The sequence below is a fragment of the Peromyscus eremicus genome, chromosome 13 (genome assembly GCF_949786415.1).
Source record: "Peromyscus eremicus chromosome 13, PerEre_H2_v1, whole genome shotgun sequence".
Taxonomy (NCBI): domain Eukaryota; kingdom Metazoa; phylum Chordata; class Mammalia; order Rodentia; family Cricetidae; genus Peromyscus; species Peromyscus eremicus.
In genome coordinates, this window is record NC_081429.1 from 6,446,109 (window position 1) to 6,462,750 (window position 16,642).

Below are 16,642 nucleotides of genomic sequence, written 5' to 3' on the forward strand. Positions count from 1 at the left end.
CTCAAACAAATGTGCAAATGGCCAGTCTGGAGTTCACAGTGATTTAGAAAGCAGAACTCCTCAAATGATAAATTTCCCCCCGAGGCCCGACACCAGGCTTCGACGGGTCTCACCGTCTCAGACACACAGGACAGAGATTTATCTGTGTTTCATCAAGTATGAAAAATATATGGATGGAGGGGTTTCCGGCCGATCCCCCCCAGTCATCCAGCCACCTCCATTAATGTCAGCAGCCCCATAAATTTCTCCCAAGTTCTAAAGCAAGCAGCTTGTGCCACTGCACAGAAGCCTCTGAAGGTGTCACTTGCTGCCCATAAATTCGCAGACACTCAATAAAGGCAATGGACTGCACATGGACTTGATTACATGGCCTCCTTGGGACACCAAGTGGGCCTGTGCTCACAGGAGAGCAGGAGAGCCCTGCGCACCCAGTCTCTTGATCCCCTTGAGCCAGATAAGAGAGTCGGTCTATTCATAGATGCCTTGCTTATTAGTGGATGTTATCAGCTGGTTCCAGTCTAGACCGAGGCTTCCTTCTTGGCCCAAGAGTGTTGTCTTGAATTCTGCTCATGTTTGAATGTGACAAGCACACCCCCCACATCCAGCCAGCCTGCCCTTCCCTTTACAATTTCATTAAAAGAAACACTTCATTAGGGATGATATGAGAACCTATGTTGGTTTGTTCCTCTGTTGACAAAGTGACAAGTAGATCTTGTTTCTACTTTCCTATCCCAAATGTCATGTATGGAGGAGAATTAATGCTCGGGACAGAGCTGCTCCTGTCGGGATAAAAGCAAAGGCCTCTCTTCACTGTTATCCTTTCCCATGGAGCAAGGCTCACAACCCAGCCAGCGTCTCCCCTGGCCCTTCCTCCTCAGAAGGAGCTTCACCTTCCTGTTCTTTCCCAATCCTCTGTCCTTGTTCGATCGAGTGGCAAGTGAGTGTCACTGTATTTAGAAAACACAAAGGTGTGGCTGTTTCTGTCCCACAGTGTTTACACAAAGCCATGGCTTTTCTGTCTGTTCAGAACCAGAAGGCCCTGAGTACAAAGACCCACGTGTGATCTGTCACCACAGTGTTACACACACTGTAGCAGAAATACTTAGACGTGAGTATTTAATCCACGTCTAAGCCTAAGACAAGTTTTCATTTCTTGGGTGGTGCTGGAGATAGAAGATCCACCAGGGGCAGCTAGTGCCAACCTTGATTCTGTGAGACCACTGTCATGGAGGTGACTATTCTGTCCTTGCAGTCTGTGGGGCATACTGAGAATACAGAGGGCCCAAGACAAAGGAAATTAGCCTACTGCATTTGCTGAAGAGCCTAGTGTCTGTCTGTCAGCGAGCTCTGGTACCTGGACCGGGAACCACAAGAGCCCCTGGGTGCTCTTAATTTAATCTACTGTGATGAGCCACATCAAAACCTGAACTTTCACATGGGTTATGTGCCTGTCCCCTGTCCTCAGTGAACAGTGTCAGGACCGTGAGTTCTCACCCATCCTTCCTTGTGTGCCCTGTCCAATCCCGTACATTTTCTATGAAAGCCATGGCAAGGAGGAGGCTCATTTGGCTTCTTACTCAAGCAACCCACACGTGTGTCTGCACCTCCTCTGCTGACTGCAGCTGCTTTTGAAAATTCACTGAATGTGTAATTACACAAAGAATTCACAATAACGAGCCCTCGACTCGTCTCTCCATGTGTGACCACCCCGTCTCCTTAAACTTCTGTCTCATTTTGAATATAACTCAGGGTTCCTGCAGAACATGTAGAAAATGTGAAGGAAAAAAATCAAGTATAGCTCAGATCCCAGCTAACTGGATGGAGGGTACCTGACAGGGGCAGGCTGGTGGCTTCTTTTGATGTCATTGAAAGTTCTCAGAGGGAAGCTCCACCCTTTCCCCTGGAGACCACCCTGGGTCTACACAATGCCCACATCTCTAAAGGTCTCTCCCCGGCGTCTTCATTCTCTATGTGCTAGTCACTAGGTGGACTTCGAGCCAAGCTGCCCAGCTTCCGTAAGTCTACGATGTCTCCTGTGAAACAACTAGAGCAAGCCACAGCCAGCTTCCTGAGTCCCTGGATTCTTCTCCCTCTCTTCCCTTCTTACCCCCTTCTTTCTTTCTCGAGGGCTCCCTTTTTTCCTCTTACCTACACTGCATGAACACATGAAGCAGCCGAGGGAAGAGGAGGAATCAGGAGCGAGCGAAGACCTGGGCTCCCAGGAGGTACCTAATGAGCCCGACCGCTGTGAGCACTATTGTGGTTTGAACAAGAAATGCTCTCACAGGCTCCTGTCTTTGAACACTCAGTTTCCACATGTGCTGCTGTTTTGGAAGGCTGTAGAACCTTTAAAAGGTGGTGCATCATGGGAGGAAGTAGTCACCAGGCGTGAACCCCAAGATTTGATAGCCTGGCCCTACTTCCTGCCGTTCTCTACTTCCTGCCTGTAAACTCCCTCACTCTTCCGCCCCCATGCCTTTGCTACCATGATCGTCTGTTTCTCCTTAAATTGAAGGCATGCGCCACCACCGCCCGGCTTCTCCTTAAACTGAAAGTCAAAATAAGCCCTTCCTCACTTAGGTTGCTTCTTGTCGGCCAGCACGTCTCTGTTCCCAGCCTGACCTTTGCGTTGACGGGTTGATTCTAGAGTTCCCAAAGCATGAGGGAGAAGACAGCCTCAAAGTCTTAAAATGCCAAACTTTAACTCACAGAACTGTGCGCTGAAACGGGGGTGGGGGAGCAGGCCTAACTTCATTTAAATTGTATTTCAATTTTTAAGACACAAACGGAAAAAAGAAAATAACAGCAGTGAAAAAAATAATACAAGTGTCCACCATCCTTTCATACTAAGGGATGGTGACCGTTTCTCAGTCTTTTGTGGCTTAGAGTTGAGGACACTCGGGCCAAGGGCCTTGCTGCTGGAGCCTTTGGGAAGAGGAAATGTCAGTGTGATGGTTAGTATTTTTAATATTTAATGAATTTAATAATTTTACAGGACTTAGAATCACCCAGGAGATAACTTCTGGGAGTGTCTGTGAGGGAGTTTCTGGGCGTGTTTCTGTGAGGGAGGTTAACTGAGGTGAGCCTCTCGCAGGCTTGAGAATGAAAAGGAGGAAGTGAGCTGAGTACTGTGTCCGGCTTTCCTTGCCTCCTCACCATGGCTGCAGTGTGACCAGCTGCTCATGCTCCCGTGGCCCGGTCTTCCCTGCCAAGACTGTGCTCTCCCAAACTGAAAGCCAAAATAAATCCTTCTTTCCTTAAAATGCTTTCTTCACAGCAACGGGAAAAGTAAGTGATGTCCTGGGCGTAGGGGTTAAGAGCTGAGGGAGAATTCCAGTCGAGAAAGCCCCTCAAAGTCTCCAGTGTATGTTGGTCTGATTCGGGGATTATACAGCACTCCAGACTTAGATCTTCCCAATCTCTGCATTCCTAATTTCAATGCCATTGGTGGCCTACTGTTACCATGGTTACGTGGCGGGTTGTTCATCTCCTATATCACATAAAGAATTCAAGGTGATGGTAGTAAAATTAAAATGGAAGCTACAGCTGGGAGGCTGGCTCCGACCGCTTCAGCCTGTGGGCTTCTGTGACGCGTGTGGGCTAATTGCACTAGCTGTGTATGGTGTGTAAGTGAAATAATGTAGAAGACTAAAGAACTAATTAGATCGGTTCTTATTATGAGCACCTGGCACAGACCCCTCTCTCGCAGAGCAGGAGGCAGGCAGGTTCATCTGAATGGGGCAAACCGTGAAGACGACGGAGCTAGACGGAGCTAACGGGAGCTGAGGTGGTCCAGCAGCTCTGGTGGTTCAGGCAGGCAGTGTCGGGGCGGCAGTGGGGGAAACAGGACTCCATTCCCTCAGGCCAGCATCAAAGCCAAGGTTTCGCTGTCCACTGAAGACAACGGCGTAGCCAGTAAGTTCCTGTTCCCAGACTGGCCCTCCCGGGACCAGGGCATGGGGACTCTGCATTGACAGGTTGGTTCTAGAGTTCCCAATGTCTGATGTAAGGGAGAAGACAGGGTCCCACATTCAAGGTCTCCCAGTCCTAAAATGCCAAAGCTTAACTCCTGTAACTAAGATTGTAATTTAGGTTTGAAAGCACAACCCCCCACCCCCAAATGGCTGAAACCTCCTGCAGGAAGAATGCACATCTGCACACGACCTCAGAGAAGTTGCTCCCGTGCCCTGGGGCTGGAGCACATTCCACACTTGCTGTTGTGTATCACAACCCTATTGTGACTCCTCTCACAGTTAAACCTCCCCTCCCCCTCAGAGCTCCCTCTCTCCCCCACCCCCACCAGCCAATCTCTCCTTTGTAGGCTGGTGGGTAGTGCTGTGACTAGGAGGCCACAAAATATGCCTATGGCTGGGGACGTCACAGTGCTAGACGCAGGGACGAAAACATTCGCTACCAAGGATATAACACATGTTCTCAACCATAGATGCGTGTCTGATGGAGCACCTTGAGTACTCAGTATTCTAATGGCGTCATATTTATTAATCTGTACTATCCTGTCCATGACATTGGCATTAAGACTGTCCCCATCACCAACACACATTTAGATGAGAGAACAAAGGCAGAGAGAGGAGGTATGGTTCAAGGTCACAACGACTTAAGTGGTGGAGTGGAGATCTGAACCCACGCAGCCTCTACCTAGGGCCTCAACTCCCAAGTTAGTGTGAGAGCTTGTGTGTGTACGCAGCATTCACAGTACGTTTGCTTGCTGTCTATACAAGATGCATCGTTGCATCATAACATTAGTAGGCAGTGGTGGTGGCTCCATCTCCAGCAGGGGGTCACACTGCTGAGGTCCAACTTACCCCCCAGAGTCCTTGCATTTGACCTTCACAGTGACTATTGTGTCTGCTGGAAAAGCGACATAGCCCGTATGTCACTCACAGCACTCCCCGGGTTGAATGTGAAATGTCACCCACAAACTCCTGCGTTTGAATACCTGGTCCCCAGCTGGTGGTGCTAATGGAGCCTCAGTGAAAGAAATAGGGTACTGAGGGTAGGCCTCCAGGGTTCAGAGTCCTGCTGCGTTTCCTTTCTACTTCCTGCTTCTGGATGCAACCCATCCAACCACGTCCAGGGTTCTATGCCCTGTCTCCCCTGCTGTGATGGATGTATCCCCTCAAACTGTGAGCCACAGAAGCCTTTCCTCTCTTAAGTCCCTTCTTGTCAGGAACTTGATCCCAGCAATGGGAACAGTAACGTGGAAGCCTGCTGAAATGGGACTGGAGAGGCCATCAGACTGATCTGACTCCCGCGCTGTAGCCCCCATTTGAAGTCCCTGGAAGTCAGGGCACTTTTTAAGAAGGTCAATAAATATTGGTTAGTTTTAACTGTCAACTTGCCATAATCTAGAATAACCTGAGAAGAAAGCCTCAATGGAAGGATTGCCCAGATCAGGTTGGCTTGTGGGGCTATCTCTGGGGAATTATCTTGATCAGTACCTAACGGAGCCCACTCTGGGTGACACCATTCTCTAGGCTGGGTCCTCAATGGTATGAGTGAGGAGAAAGAGCAGAAGCAGGGAGCATGGGGGGGGCACCATTTCTGTTTGCTCTTGAGTGGATATGATATGATCGACTGCTTCAAGCTCCTGCTTCTGTGACTCTTCTCTGTAATGATGGGCTGTAACTCGGGCTAAAAATACAAGTCAAACCTCTCCTCTCCTATGCTGATTTCTGTCAGAGTGTTTAATCATAGCAACAGAAATTAAACTAAGCCAGTGAGCAATGCACTGCCGTGGGCAGAGGCACCACAAGACTCCCAAACAAACTTGGGGTTTTCATCGGTAAAGATCTCAAGGCCTGGAGTTAGTCCCAGTCTTCTGGTGATGAAAGCAGCTTGCATGGTGCTGATGCAGGTGACTGGGAGGGGGAAAGGCTGTCGCCTCTTCAGTGATGAGAGCCCCAGTTCCATAGACTGGCTCTGGGGGTTGCAGCCTGGCTGGGCTTCAGGGTTCTGTTTCATAAGTGCGTGTTGGATGAAGCTGTGGCTAAGACCCCTTCATGAGACTTCGGGATGAAGTTCACGATTGAGCCCTGGAACTAACGCAGTGAATGGTGGTCTCAAGTGAGGCCACACATCAAGTACAGCAAGTGCTTTCTGGAAACAAGCATCTCCTCAGCTGTGCTGCTCCACGTGGTAGCTTCTAGGGACAGGCGGCTATCCCAACCTACACTCAAATGAAGTAAAATAAAATGTACAGTTGCTGTTCACCTTACAGGGCTGTGTCCCATAAACACACCGTGAGTTGGAAAGCATGTTAAGTAGAAAATACATTTAATATACCTGCCCTGCTAAGCATCCCAGCTTAACCACACAGCACACCACAGAATCCCCTTGAGGTCACTGGACTGACTGGGAGCTCAGTCCCACCCCATACTCCATGCTACTATCCACTACTGCCCATCACCAAGGATCATACCACACAGCTCCAGCCCAGAAGAAGGTCCATGCTCAAATTAGGAAAGCCATTTCTGCTTAATGTGCCCTAGTTTGCACATTGCAAAGTTGAGCCTCTGTGAGTCAGAGCCAGTCCACACACCCAGACGGGGGCATCGTCTACGACTGACTGTGTTAGCTGGCAGAATCCAGAGCATTTCCAGCGCAGCAGAGAGTCCTGTTGGGTTGTAACTATCTAGACCAACCCAAAGCCTTGCAGTGTGGTCCTTACTATGCTGTCAGTGGGTGGAAAGGACACAGTGCTATCTCACAGGCTGTAGGTGTGGGGTGGGTTGAACAGTGACTCCAAAGACCCTTAGTCCTAATCCCTGGAGTCTATGACACCATACATGGAAGAATGGTTCTGGAAGATGTGACTGAACCTCTGATAGGGGTTATCAGTGTCATGTGGTATTCCCACCATGTTGCCCTCATTATCTTGCAAAACATGTGCCTGGTGGTCAGAGACACACAGAGGAGACAGCGATGTGACCACCGAGGTAGGCTGAGTGACCTAGACACAAGCCAAGGAGTGGCAGCAGCCACCAGAGGCTAGAAGGGGCAATGACTGGATTATCCTTGGAGTTTCTAGGGAGCACGGCTCTACCCCTTCATCTCAGAACATCCAGACTTCCGGTTAAGACACCAAGATTGCAGCAATTTAATTTGGCAAGAGCAAAGTAACACAAAGGTCGCTTTGTGTAAAGCATTCTTGAAATAGAAAAAGTATTCAGGAAATGACAGTCTCCCCCTCCTCCCTGTATGCACACCTGAGGTACTCAGTCACTAAGATGGCTACAGTTACCAACCAGACCCTGGGAGTTAGAGTGCGGAACCCCACTTTTGAGTTCTGGCCCTGGGGCTAGGAGGAGGAATGAAGGCGAAGCCTGGGAAGTTGGTTCTTGCTTAGTCAACAACTGAAACAGCTTCTGACTAGTTATGCTTCCCAGACTGAGATCTTCAACAAAAGCTGCTGCTTCAACTAGCCCATGCTATACCAAGGATGATGTGTGCACTGCCACACTCTGCAGGAGAGAGAGCCCAGGTCACTGCCTCACTCTGCAGGAGAGAGAGCCCAGGTCACTGCCACACTCTGCAGGAGAGAGAGCCCAGGTCACTGCCTCACTCTGCAGGAGAGAGAGCCTAGGTCACTGCCACACTCTGCAGGAGAGAGAGCCTAGGTCAGTGCCACACTCTGCAGGAGAGAGAGCCCAGGTCACTGCCACACTCTGCAGGAGAGCCTAGGTCACTGCCTCACTCTGCAGGAGAGCCCAGGTCACTGCCACACTCTGCAGGAGAGCCTAGGTCACTGCCACACTCTGCAGGAGAGAGAGCCTAGGTCACTGCCTCACTCTGCAGGAGAGCCCAGGTCACTGCCACACTCTGCAGGAGAGCCCAGGTCACTGCCACACTCTGCAGGAGAGAGAGCCTAGGTCAGTGCCTCACTCTGCAGGAGAGCCCAGGTCACTGCCACACTCTGCAGGAGAGCCCAGGTCACTGCCACACTCTGCAGGAGAGAGAGCCCAGGTCACTGCCACACTCTGCAGGAGAGAGAGCCCAGGTCACTGCCACACTCTGCAGGAGAGAGAGCCCAGGTCACTGCCACACTCTGCAGGAGAGAGAGCCCAGGTCACTGCCACACTCTGCAGGAGAGAGAGCCCAGGTCACTGCCTCACTCTGCAGGAGAGAGAGCCCAGGTCACTGCCACACTCTGCAGGAGAGAGAGCCTAGGTCACTGCCACACTCTGCAGGAGAGAGAGCCCAGGTCACTGCCTCACTCTGCAGGAGAGAGAGCCTAGGTCACTGCCACACTCTGCAGGAGAGAGAGCCTAGGTCACTGCCACACTCTGCAGGAGAGAGAGCCCAGGTCACTGCCACACTCTGCAGGAGAGCCCAGGTCATTGTCACACTCTGCAGGAGAGAGAGCCCAGGTCAGTGCCACACTCTGCAGGAGAGAGAGCCCAGGTCACTGCCACACTCTGCAGGAGAGAGAGCCTAGGTCACTGCCACACTCTGCAGGAGAGCCTAGGTCACTGCCACACTCTGCAGGAGAGAGAGCCTAGGTCACTGCCACACTCTGCAGGAGAGAGAGCCCAGGTCACTGCCACACTCTGCAGGAGAGAGAGCCCAGGTCACTGCCTCACTCTGCAGGAGAGAGAGCCCAGGTCACTGCCACACTCTGCAGGAGAGAGAGCCCAGGTCACTGCCACACTCTGCAGGAGAGAGAGCCTAGGTCACTGCCACACTCTGCAGGAGAGAGAGCCTAGGTCAGTGCCACACTCTGCAGGAGAGAGAGCCCAGGTCACTGCCACACTCTGCAGGAGAGAGAGCCCAGGTCACTGCCACACTCTGCAGGAGAGAGAGCCCAGGTCAGTGCCACACTCTGCAGGAGAGAGAGCCCAGGTCATTGTCACACTCTGCAGGAGAGAGAGCCTAGGTCACTGCCACACTCTGCAGGAGAGAGAGCCTAGGTCACTGCCACACTCTGCAGGAGAGAGAGCCCAGGTCACTGCCACACTCTGCAGGAGAGAGAGCCCAGGTCACTGCCACACTCTGCAGGAGAGCCCAGGCCACTGCCACACTGCAGCAGAGCCTAGGTCCTTAGAGTGTGAAGAAGGGGAAGAAGACATACCAAAGGATGCGTGTGGAAGGTACCTGGAAAGGGCCTGATGCCTCCTTTGGCATAATAATGACAAATAAAAACCTAAACAGTCAGTATTCTAAAAATAAGTCAAAAGCTTAAGAATGTTTAACATTCGTATATATAACTACATATCAGAGATCACTTGAAGAAAACCCAGCACCAAGACACAGAGAAGTAGATAAATGACAGAACAGCCCAGATGAAGAACTATCAACAAGCAAAACCAACTCAAATAAGTTGGGGATACACACCTGAAAATCCTAGCACTCAGGAGGCTGAGGCAGGAGGATCTTGAATTCAAGGCTAACCTGGGCTGCATAGTTAGACCCTGTCTCAAGGCAAAAACAAAAATGGAATTATTCCCCAACCCCCCAAATAATTAAATTAGCTGGGTGCTGGTGGTGCACGCCTTTAATCTCAGCACTTGGGAGGCAGAGGCAGAGGCAGAGGCAAGTAAGTCTCTGAGTTCAAGGCCAGCCTGATCTACAGAGCAAGTTCCAGGACACCCAGGGCTACACGAGAAACCCTGTCTCGAAAAACCAAAAAAAAAAAAAAAAATTTAAAAATTTAAATTAACACAAATTCCAAGATCACTTGATAGCCTTTTTTTATTGGCTCTGCAAAATATTAAAAAGATTACAATCAGTTTATTATCTAGTGCACCCATGCAATCAAATGCCAAGCATTCATTAAAAAAAAAATCTTTTGAAAACCATTACAGGGCCATGGGAAAGTTCAATGTTGAAGTTTTAATGCAAAATATGAATAAATAAAACTAATTAAAAAATATATATATTAGAGAGAAAAGAGACAGGAAGGAACTTGACCGACAATGTTCACAGTTGTTGTCTCTGTATGCTGAAATGAAAACTATACATAGGCCAGTTTTTCTTTTTTAAACTCTACCTCAAATGAATATGTGTTACTTTTGAAGTTTAACTTTTCAGCGGGAGGGGGAGGGGATGAGAGACGAAGATAAGATTGAAAATGACCTAAAATTGTTATATACGTGTATGAAACTGTTAATTTTTTAAACCTTCACCTAGGACAGCCTAAGAAACAAATAATCAGAAGGCATGCACACCTGTGACCCAGCCCTGGGAGGTAGCTTCACCCTCAGCAGCATGGTGAGCTGGAGCCTGAGGCCAGCCTGTCCACACTGACCAGATGAGCCAAGAGTGTCTGTTTATTGCTCATGGCTTCTCATGATCAGCTGACCTGCCCTGTGCATCTTTTTGGAATTTATTCTGAGAACGGACTGTGATTCATACTTCAAAAGACAATATTTGCTTTTATTTGCCTTTGATTTAAAAAGGCAGGGAGCAAAGCTCTTTATCAAAGTCCATCAGATGACTTTAATCCAATTATGAAAATAAATCTACCCTCGACCTTCCATTACTTCAAAAAGAGGAATTTTTATGCCTTTGTGAATTCTGCCCAGTGTACCCACGAGGGAGCCTCGAACCAGCCCTCAGACGGTGGGGTCAGGAGGAAGTGTCCTCAGAGGACCCACCAGCTGGATCTTCAAAGAAGCTCATAAATGCTGGAACAACTGGGCATTTCCAGAGTGACAGCCAGGGCCTCCCAGGACTCAGGTAGGGAAAATAATTCATACCTGTTGCCATCCTACTTAATTCTGCACTGAGAACGACACAGTATAATGATGACATCACATTAATCTACTTCCCTAAAACCCAAGTGCCTTAAATATTTTAAATCAACACAAGCTGATTGCCTTTTCCCCCCTCTCATAACTGTTTTTTTAACCCTAAAAATAATACTGAAACAAAAGAATTCTCACAGTACAGAAGATCGACTCTAGAGTAACCCCTCTCCCTGGAGCCTAGCTGGAAGCAACCTTCAGTTTCTGCTGCACCCTCCCAAAAGCTTTCCACACTTGCCCACAAAGCTTAGCGTGTTCGGTGTGTTGTGAGCACAGGAACCCCTTATCTGCATTTCTGCCTTCTGTGGGCTTGGCTTTGGTGACCCACTGTCAACAGGGATCTGTGAACACTGAGCCCCAAACTCCAGAATAAACAGTCCATTCCTTTTAAACAGTGTGCCATTTGGAGTAGTGTGCTACACACTACTACTACACACACATACAGGTATTCTCTAGAAGCATCGTGGCGCCCAGTCATGAGGGAGGCTTGGGCATCCAGACGTGTGTGTGTGTGTGTGTGTGTGTGTGTGTGTACCCCTGTGATGTACACACAACAGTGAACTCACTTAACACCTCACTTCCCACCATACGACCCAGTATTAAGATGGTAAGTTACAGGTGTCTGTCCACATCCTTAATTCTGGTCACTCTTCACCCAGCGTGGCGCTGGGGGTTTGCTGCAGGGCTCTCTACGTAGGCCGGCTCCATAAGAAGAGAAAGCATGCAAGATTCCCGAGAAGGGGACATCTGAACTGGTTGCACGTCTATACAGAAAAGACAGTTGACCCGAAGCAACTGTTCTAAAGCAGAGGAGCAGCTTTCCCTCATGCTGTGAGCAGCAGGTGTGGGTTGGGAACAAGGCTGAAACCCCGGGTTTTGATAGTCTGAGAAACAGCAAACTGTGTGAATTTTAAGAACGAACACGACGGCATATTGCTGGTACCCCACCCATCTTGTGGCATTCTAACAGCTTGGCTTGAGGTATAATTGATAGGTGATAAACTGCTCAGATTTCAAGAGTGGAATGTGATACGTTTTGACAAATGTGTGCATTTGTGCAACCATCTCCTGGAGAAGAAGACAGGGAGATTGGCAGCAAGGAAATGGGGGGACCTACTTGTTTGTATATCCCTCCCCCAGGATGAGTCCACCTGTCTCCTAGAACGAGTTCCGAATTCTCCATCCAGATCCTCATTTAAATACCCCTCCCAGACAAAGGAAAGTTCACAAACTCAATGCTGAAATTGAGAAAAATCATTAAATGTGTAGAAATGCCATTTATAAGGAAGAGTACAACTGGCATGCCTAACACCCACCATGAAGTTTGGATGAAGTCAGACTATCATGCAGGGAACAAGTATTCAATTTCCACATGAGGTCAACATAGGGAGGTTGACAACGGTTACACCTTTCCATTCCTGGGTCCACTTACATGGCTGTGGACAGGGCTTGGCTGTCCAGCTGCTGGAACCAGGCCCCTGTCTCTTGCCAGTTGTCATCTGGGAGCCCCCATATGTCCCTTGTGAGACTCTACACCGACAAGAAGGTGAATGATGAACCAGAGGGAGGTGCCATCCCTTCTGCTGGGTTCTTATCTGTGAGGAACTTCCTAAGTCTAGGCCCCAGGAAGGCAAGGATCCCCAGATGTCTATTCACAGCCTACCTGCCACACACATACACTCTTTGGTGTGATTTTTATTTAAAGAGGAGATATGATTTTTCTATTCCCAACAATTCAGTTTTCTTGTCCCAGTGAGCTGACCAGGATTGGCATTGGAGTGTCTCAGAACCTAATGTTGGGGTAATACAATACCCCAGCATGGGAAGAGATGTCTGAGTCTCCTGCCTCAGCACCCATGGCAGAGCACTGCTCTGGGATGTCTTTCTGTATGCTGTAAATATGTGTTGCTCTGATTGGTTGATAAATAAAGCTGCATTGGCCTATGGCAAGGCAGCTTAGAGGCAGGCAGGAAATCCAAGCAGATATATGGAGAGAAGAAAGAAGAGGAAGAGAGACACCAGCCACCACTGAAGAAGCAGCAAGATACCAGCAGACAGGTAATGCCACAGCCATGTGGCAACTTATAGATTAATAGAAATAGGTTAAGTTATAAGAGCTAGCTAGCAAGAAGCCTGCCATAGGCCATACAATTGGTAATTAATATAAGCCAGTGAATGATTATTTTATAAGCAGCCTCAGGACCGGGCAGGACCGGAGAAACTTCTGGCTACAGAGCATCCTTATTTCTCTCCCCTTGGGAAAAAAACGTACTTTAAAACGTCTCCAGCAAACAAGTTTCAGACAATATAGCAATTCATTTAAAGGCAGTAAGAAGTCTAATGTAAGAACAGGCCTGGAGCCTTGGCCTCAGAACTCCTAGCAACCCAACACTTTAGGGAGTCCTAGGGCTCAGAACTCGCAGCTGTCTCCAACTGATGGAGGACCAGGGGCTCGGAGCCGGAAGAAGGCTCCTATAAGCAATGGATTGCTGGTTCTCAAGAGAAAGGCAGTCAGACCTGGTTATTTCTAGTTCCCTAGGCTTTAGACACACCTGGCCATCTGTACCCTACCCAGCACAGTCTGTTTTATGCAGTCACAGAGCACTGCATGGGCCATATTAAAAAAAAAAAAACAAACACAGACTGAGAAGCAATTTAATAAAAAATCTTTCTGAATCCTCAGTGACGGCATTTGACATTTTCAAAATAAAGTCAAGAAACCTCACATCTTCATCCTGGGTCCCTTGGTGTTCAAGAATACAGCAAGCCAGGCGGTGGCTCATGTTTATAAGCCCAGCACGCCAGCGCTGAAGCAAGAGGCTTCCTTTAAGTTCAAGCCTGAACTAAATAAGCTAACCAACAACCAACAACCAAACCACCTAGTGAGCCGTGCCACCCGAGGGGACGCTGTCACCTGCATTCAATGAACCACTGCCGGATCTGGTCTTGAAGGTGCTCCTTGATGTCAGGGCCTTCCATTAACTTCAGCTCCTCCTTGATATTCACCAAGGCTTCCTTGTAGTTCTGTTCATGTTTCAACTGCACCTCGTTCCGCAGGCGCGTCACGCGTTCAGACTGGATGGTGGCAGCACTGATTTCGTTAAAGATGTGAGGTGGCTTCTGAAAAGAAAATCCCCCAGAAGTTGAGATTCTGAGAGTCACAGGACTGGGGAAAACATTAAAAGGGAATCAAATATGTTGTGTCTTGGAGGTGTCTCACCACAGACGCATTACAAAAATACATCATAGCCAGTGTGCACCCTGAAGAACTCGTTCACTGTGGAGGGAGGGAGAAAAGGGCTAGCTCCACGCCACTGCACACTCCAAGGTGGGTGAGAGCTCAAAACACACATATTCAGATCCAAAGCAGTGAGGACCCATTGATTATGGACAACAATTCCAAAACTCCTGGGTAAAATAAATCTTTTATATTTTCAGTTGATCATCTTAGATATTTTGCTACCGTGACACAAAACGAGTACATTCGGGAAACCTACAAAGTCCCTTCAGAAGGCCTTCCCAGTCCTCTTATCAGTGGGAGGAAACAGAACGCAGAGAAGGGATGTTTGTCCCAAAGGCTACTGAAAGGAGTTGTAGTCTGATTATTTAGAATGATCTAAACATCACTCTCAACTCTCCAAAGAAAGGCATTGTGCAGCCTAGTTCAGACATACATCCCAACACATCATATAGAATGTTCTCCCTCAAGATCTGTCAATCAACAAATCAGAAAGCGGTTGGTTGTGGTGCATTTTCTGGGCCCTAGCCCCTAGCAATGTGCAACATCCACACAAGGTTGTAAACAGACATGCCTCAAAGGGTGTTAGGATAAAACACAGTTCTTCTGAAGCTCCAAGGGAGCAAAATCAGGAAGATTAGCCCATACCTCTGCAGCAATCTACCCAAGTGCCGCATTGGAGATGAGGACGATGACATAAAGGGGCATGGAAAAGGAAGCCGAGCCTGGTGCTTCCAGTCCCCGAGATCAGAAATACAAGATCAGGACAGTTCTCCCATGTGAGGGAAGAGCCCGTCCTCTAGAGACATCCAAAGGTTCAATCAAGGCTCTCATATCAAAAGCAGGCAGACTGGGTACTGAAAACAGCCTTTCACGGGTACATTTCTGGGACATTTGCATGTTGGTTTTAAATATGGGTATCTTTAAATCTAAAATTACATGGAATAATTTAAGTCAATTATGTCAGTAACCAAGTTACCAATACTCAGAACTCATTACTTCTGAGCTATCTTCCTGCCATCTATGCTCTTACAGACATTTGTGTCTGTTGTCTCCATGGCAATGCCTACTGCATCAGTCTGAGTAACTCCTTAACTCTTGGGGGAGGAGCTCTGGTCCGTCCCAGGGATCACTGCGCTAGCCAGTGGGTCGGTGGCTTTGACATTGATGTCTCAACACAACCAGGCAAATCGAAGTCCAGACTCAGTTGTTCTGGGAATTCTGTACCATGCCAATGGGACAAATAAGCTTCTGTGCAAACACACACACACACACACACACACACACACACACACACACACACACCTCTAAGGAACACTTCTGGAACTTCATGTAGGAGAGATTATCTTACCTTTCCATCTGCTAGAATTTAGAATCCACTTAAAACCAAACAGTCGAGTGAAACAGAAGAGGAATCTGCATGTGTAATACTTTATAAACGTACCCACCAGAAACTACTAAAAATGAGACAATTTTCTCATTTAGTATAAAGAGAATTTGGTATGAAGAGTACAAATTTTATTCAGGTGGATCCAGAGTGAGAATTACAAAATCTTTGTTTTTCATGTGTGTGTGTGTGTGTGCAGGTTCAAGTGTGTGTGTGTGAAGGTCAAACGCTGCCTGTGAGCATCTTCCTGGAGTCTCTCATCTAAACCCAGACCTCATGGATCCGGTCATTCTAGCTAGGAAGTCTGCTCTTGTATTCCCTTCCCGAGAGCTAGGATTACAGGTGGGCCGCCACGTCCACCCAGCATTTACGTGGGGCCTGGGGATCTGATCTCCAGTCCTCTAGCTTGCACAGTGAACACTTTGAACCCCTGAGCCATCTCTCCAGCCCCTCTAGAATCATTTCACAGGCTGATCTAATCATCTCAGGCGTGGTTGTACTTCCCCTCATAAGCCCTTGCACCGTGTCTCCTTGGTGATGCTCGAATTCTGTTTGGAGGTAGAAAGGACAGCATGGAGAATCCCACTGGACAGATGTGAAAGCAGAAGTCTCGCGCCGACGGAGAAGCAGCAGCAAGCTGCAGGCTCCTTCCACTCTGCTGTGGAGCTCCTTGCTGTGTCATTCAGATGGGACAGTTCATGCGTGCTTCTCCATATAGACTTTCTCTGGCAAGAATACATCTGGGTCATTTGTAACCCTCTCCTCTTGCTGTTTCTGCATTTGAAGGTTCTAATAAATTTGCATCCTAGGCTAACGAGTATCTTGTCCTTTGGGCACAAACATCTTATCTTCTTTAGCAACGCTGGTCCTATGAATTCAAATTTGTTAGCTGGCCACATAAACAGCAACTCATTTAAAAATAAATTAGGGATATTAAAAGGCAGGGGAGAACATGATAACATACGATGCATTGAAAAGCATGGGCTGTAGATTAATGCATCTTAATGAAGGCTCCCTATGTGAGCAAACCATTACATTTACCAGCTCTCCACAGTTAACGACCCAGAACGGAGTAACGAAACCTACATTTCCAGCGAGGTCCGCTGTCAGCAAAAACACACACATTAATAATTGATGTTGCTGAAGAAATGCGACGTGAAGCAATGCTTCTTGACTTTGGGGGAGGGGTGGGGCGCGGGGGACAAGACTCTACGCTCCGTTAATGTCCATGTTTAGCTAACGTTCGACAGGCTT

At 48.3% G+C, this 16,642-nt stretch overlaps 1 protein-coding gene across 1 annotated transcript in view; it reads right to left on the bottom strand.

Moving 5' to 3' along the window:
* Positions 1-16,642, bottom strand: part of Iqca1 (IQ motif containing with AAA domain 1) — a 130,420-nt gene that overhangs the window by 91,137 nt on the left and 22,641 nt on the right. The window contains exon 6 of the mRNA XM_059278225.1: positions 13,678-13,883. Within this exon, the coding sequence (XP_059134208.1) occupies positions 13,678-13,883 (206 nt within the window). The remainder of the gene's footprint in view (positions 1-13,677; positions 13,884-16,642) is intronic.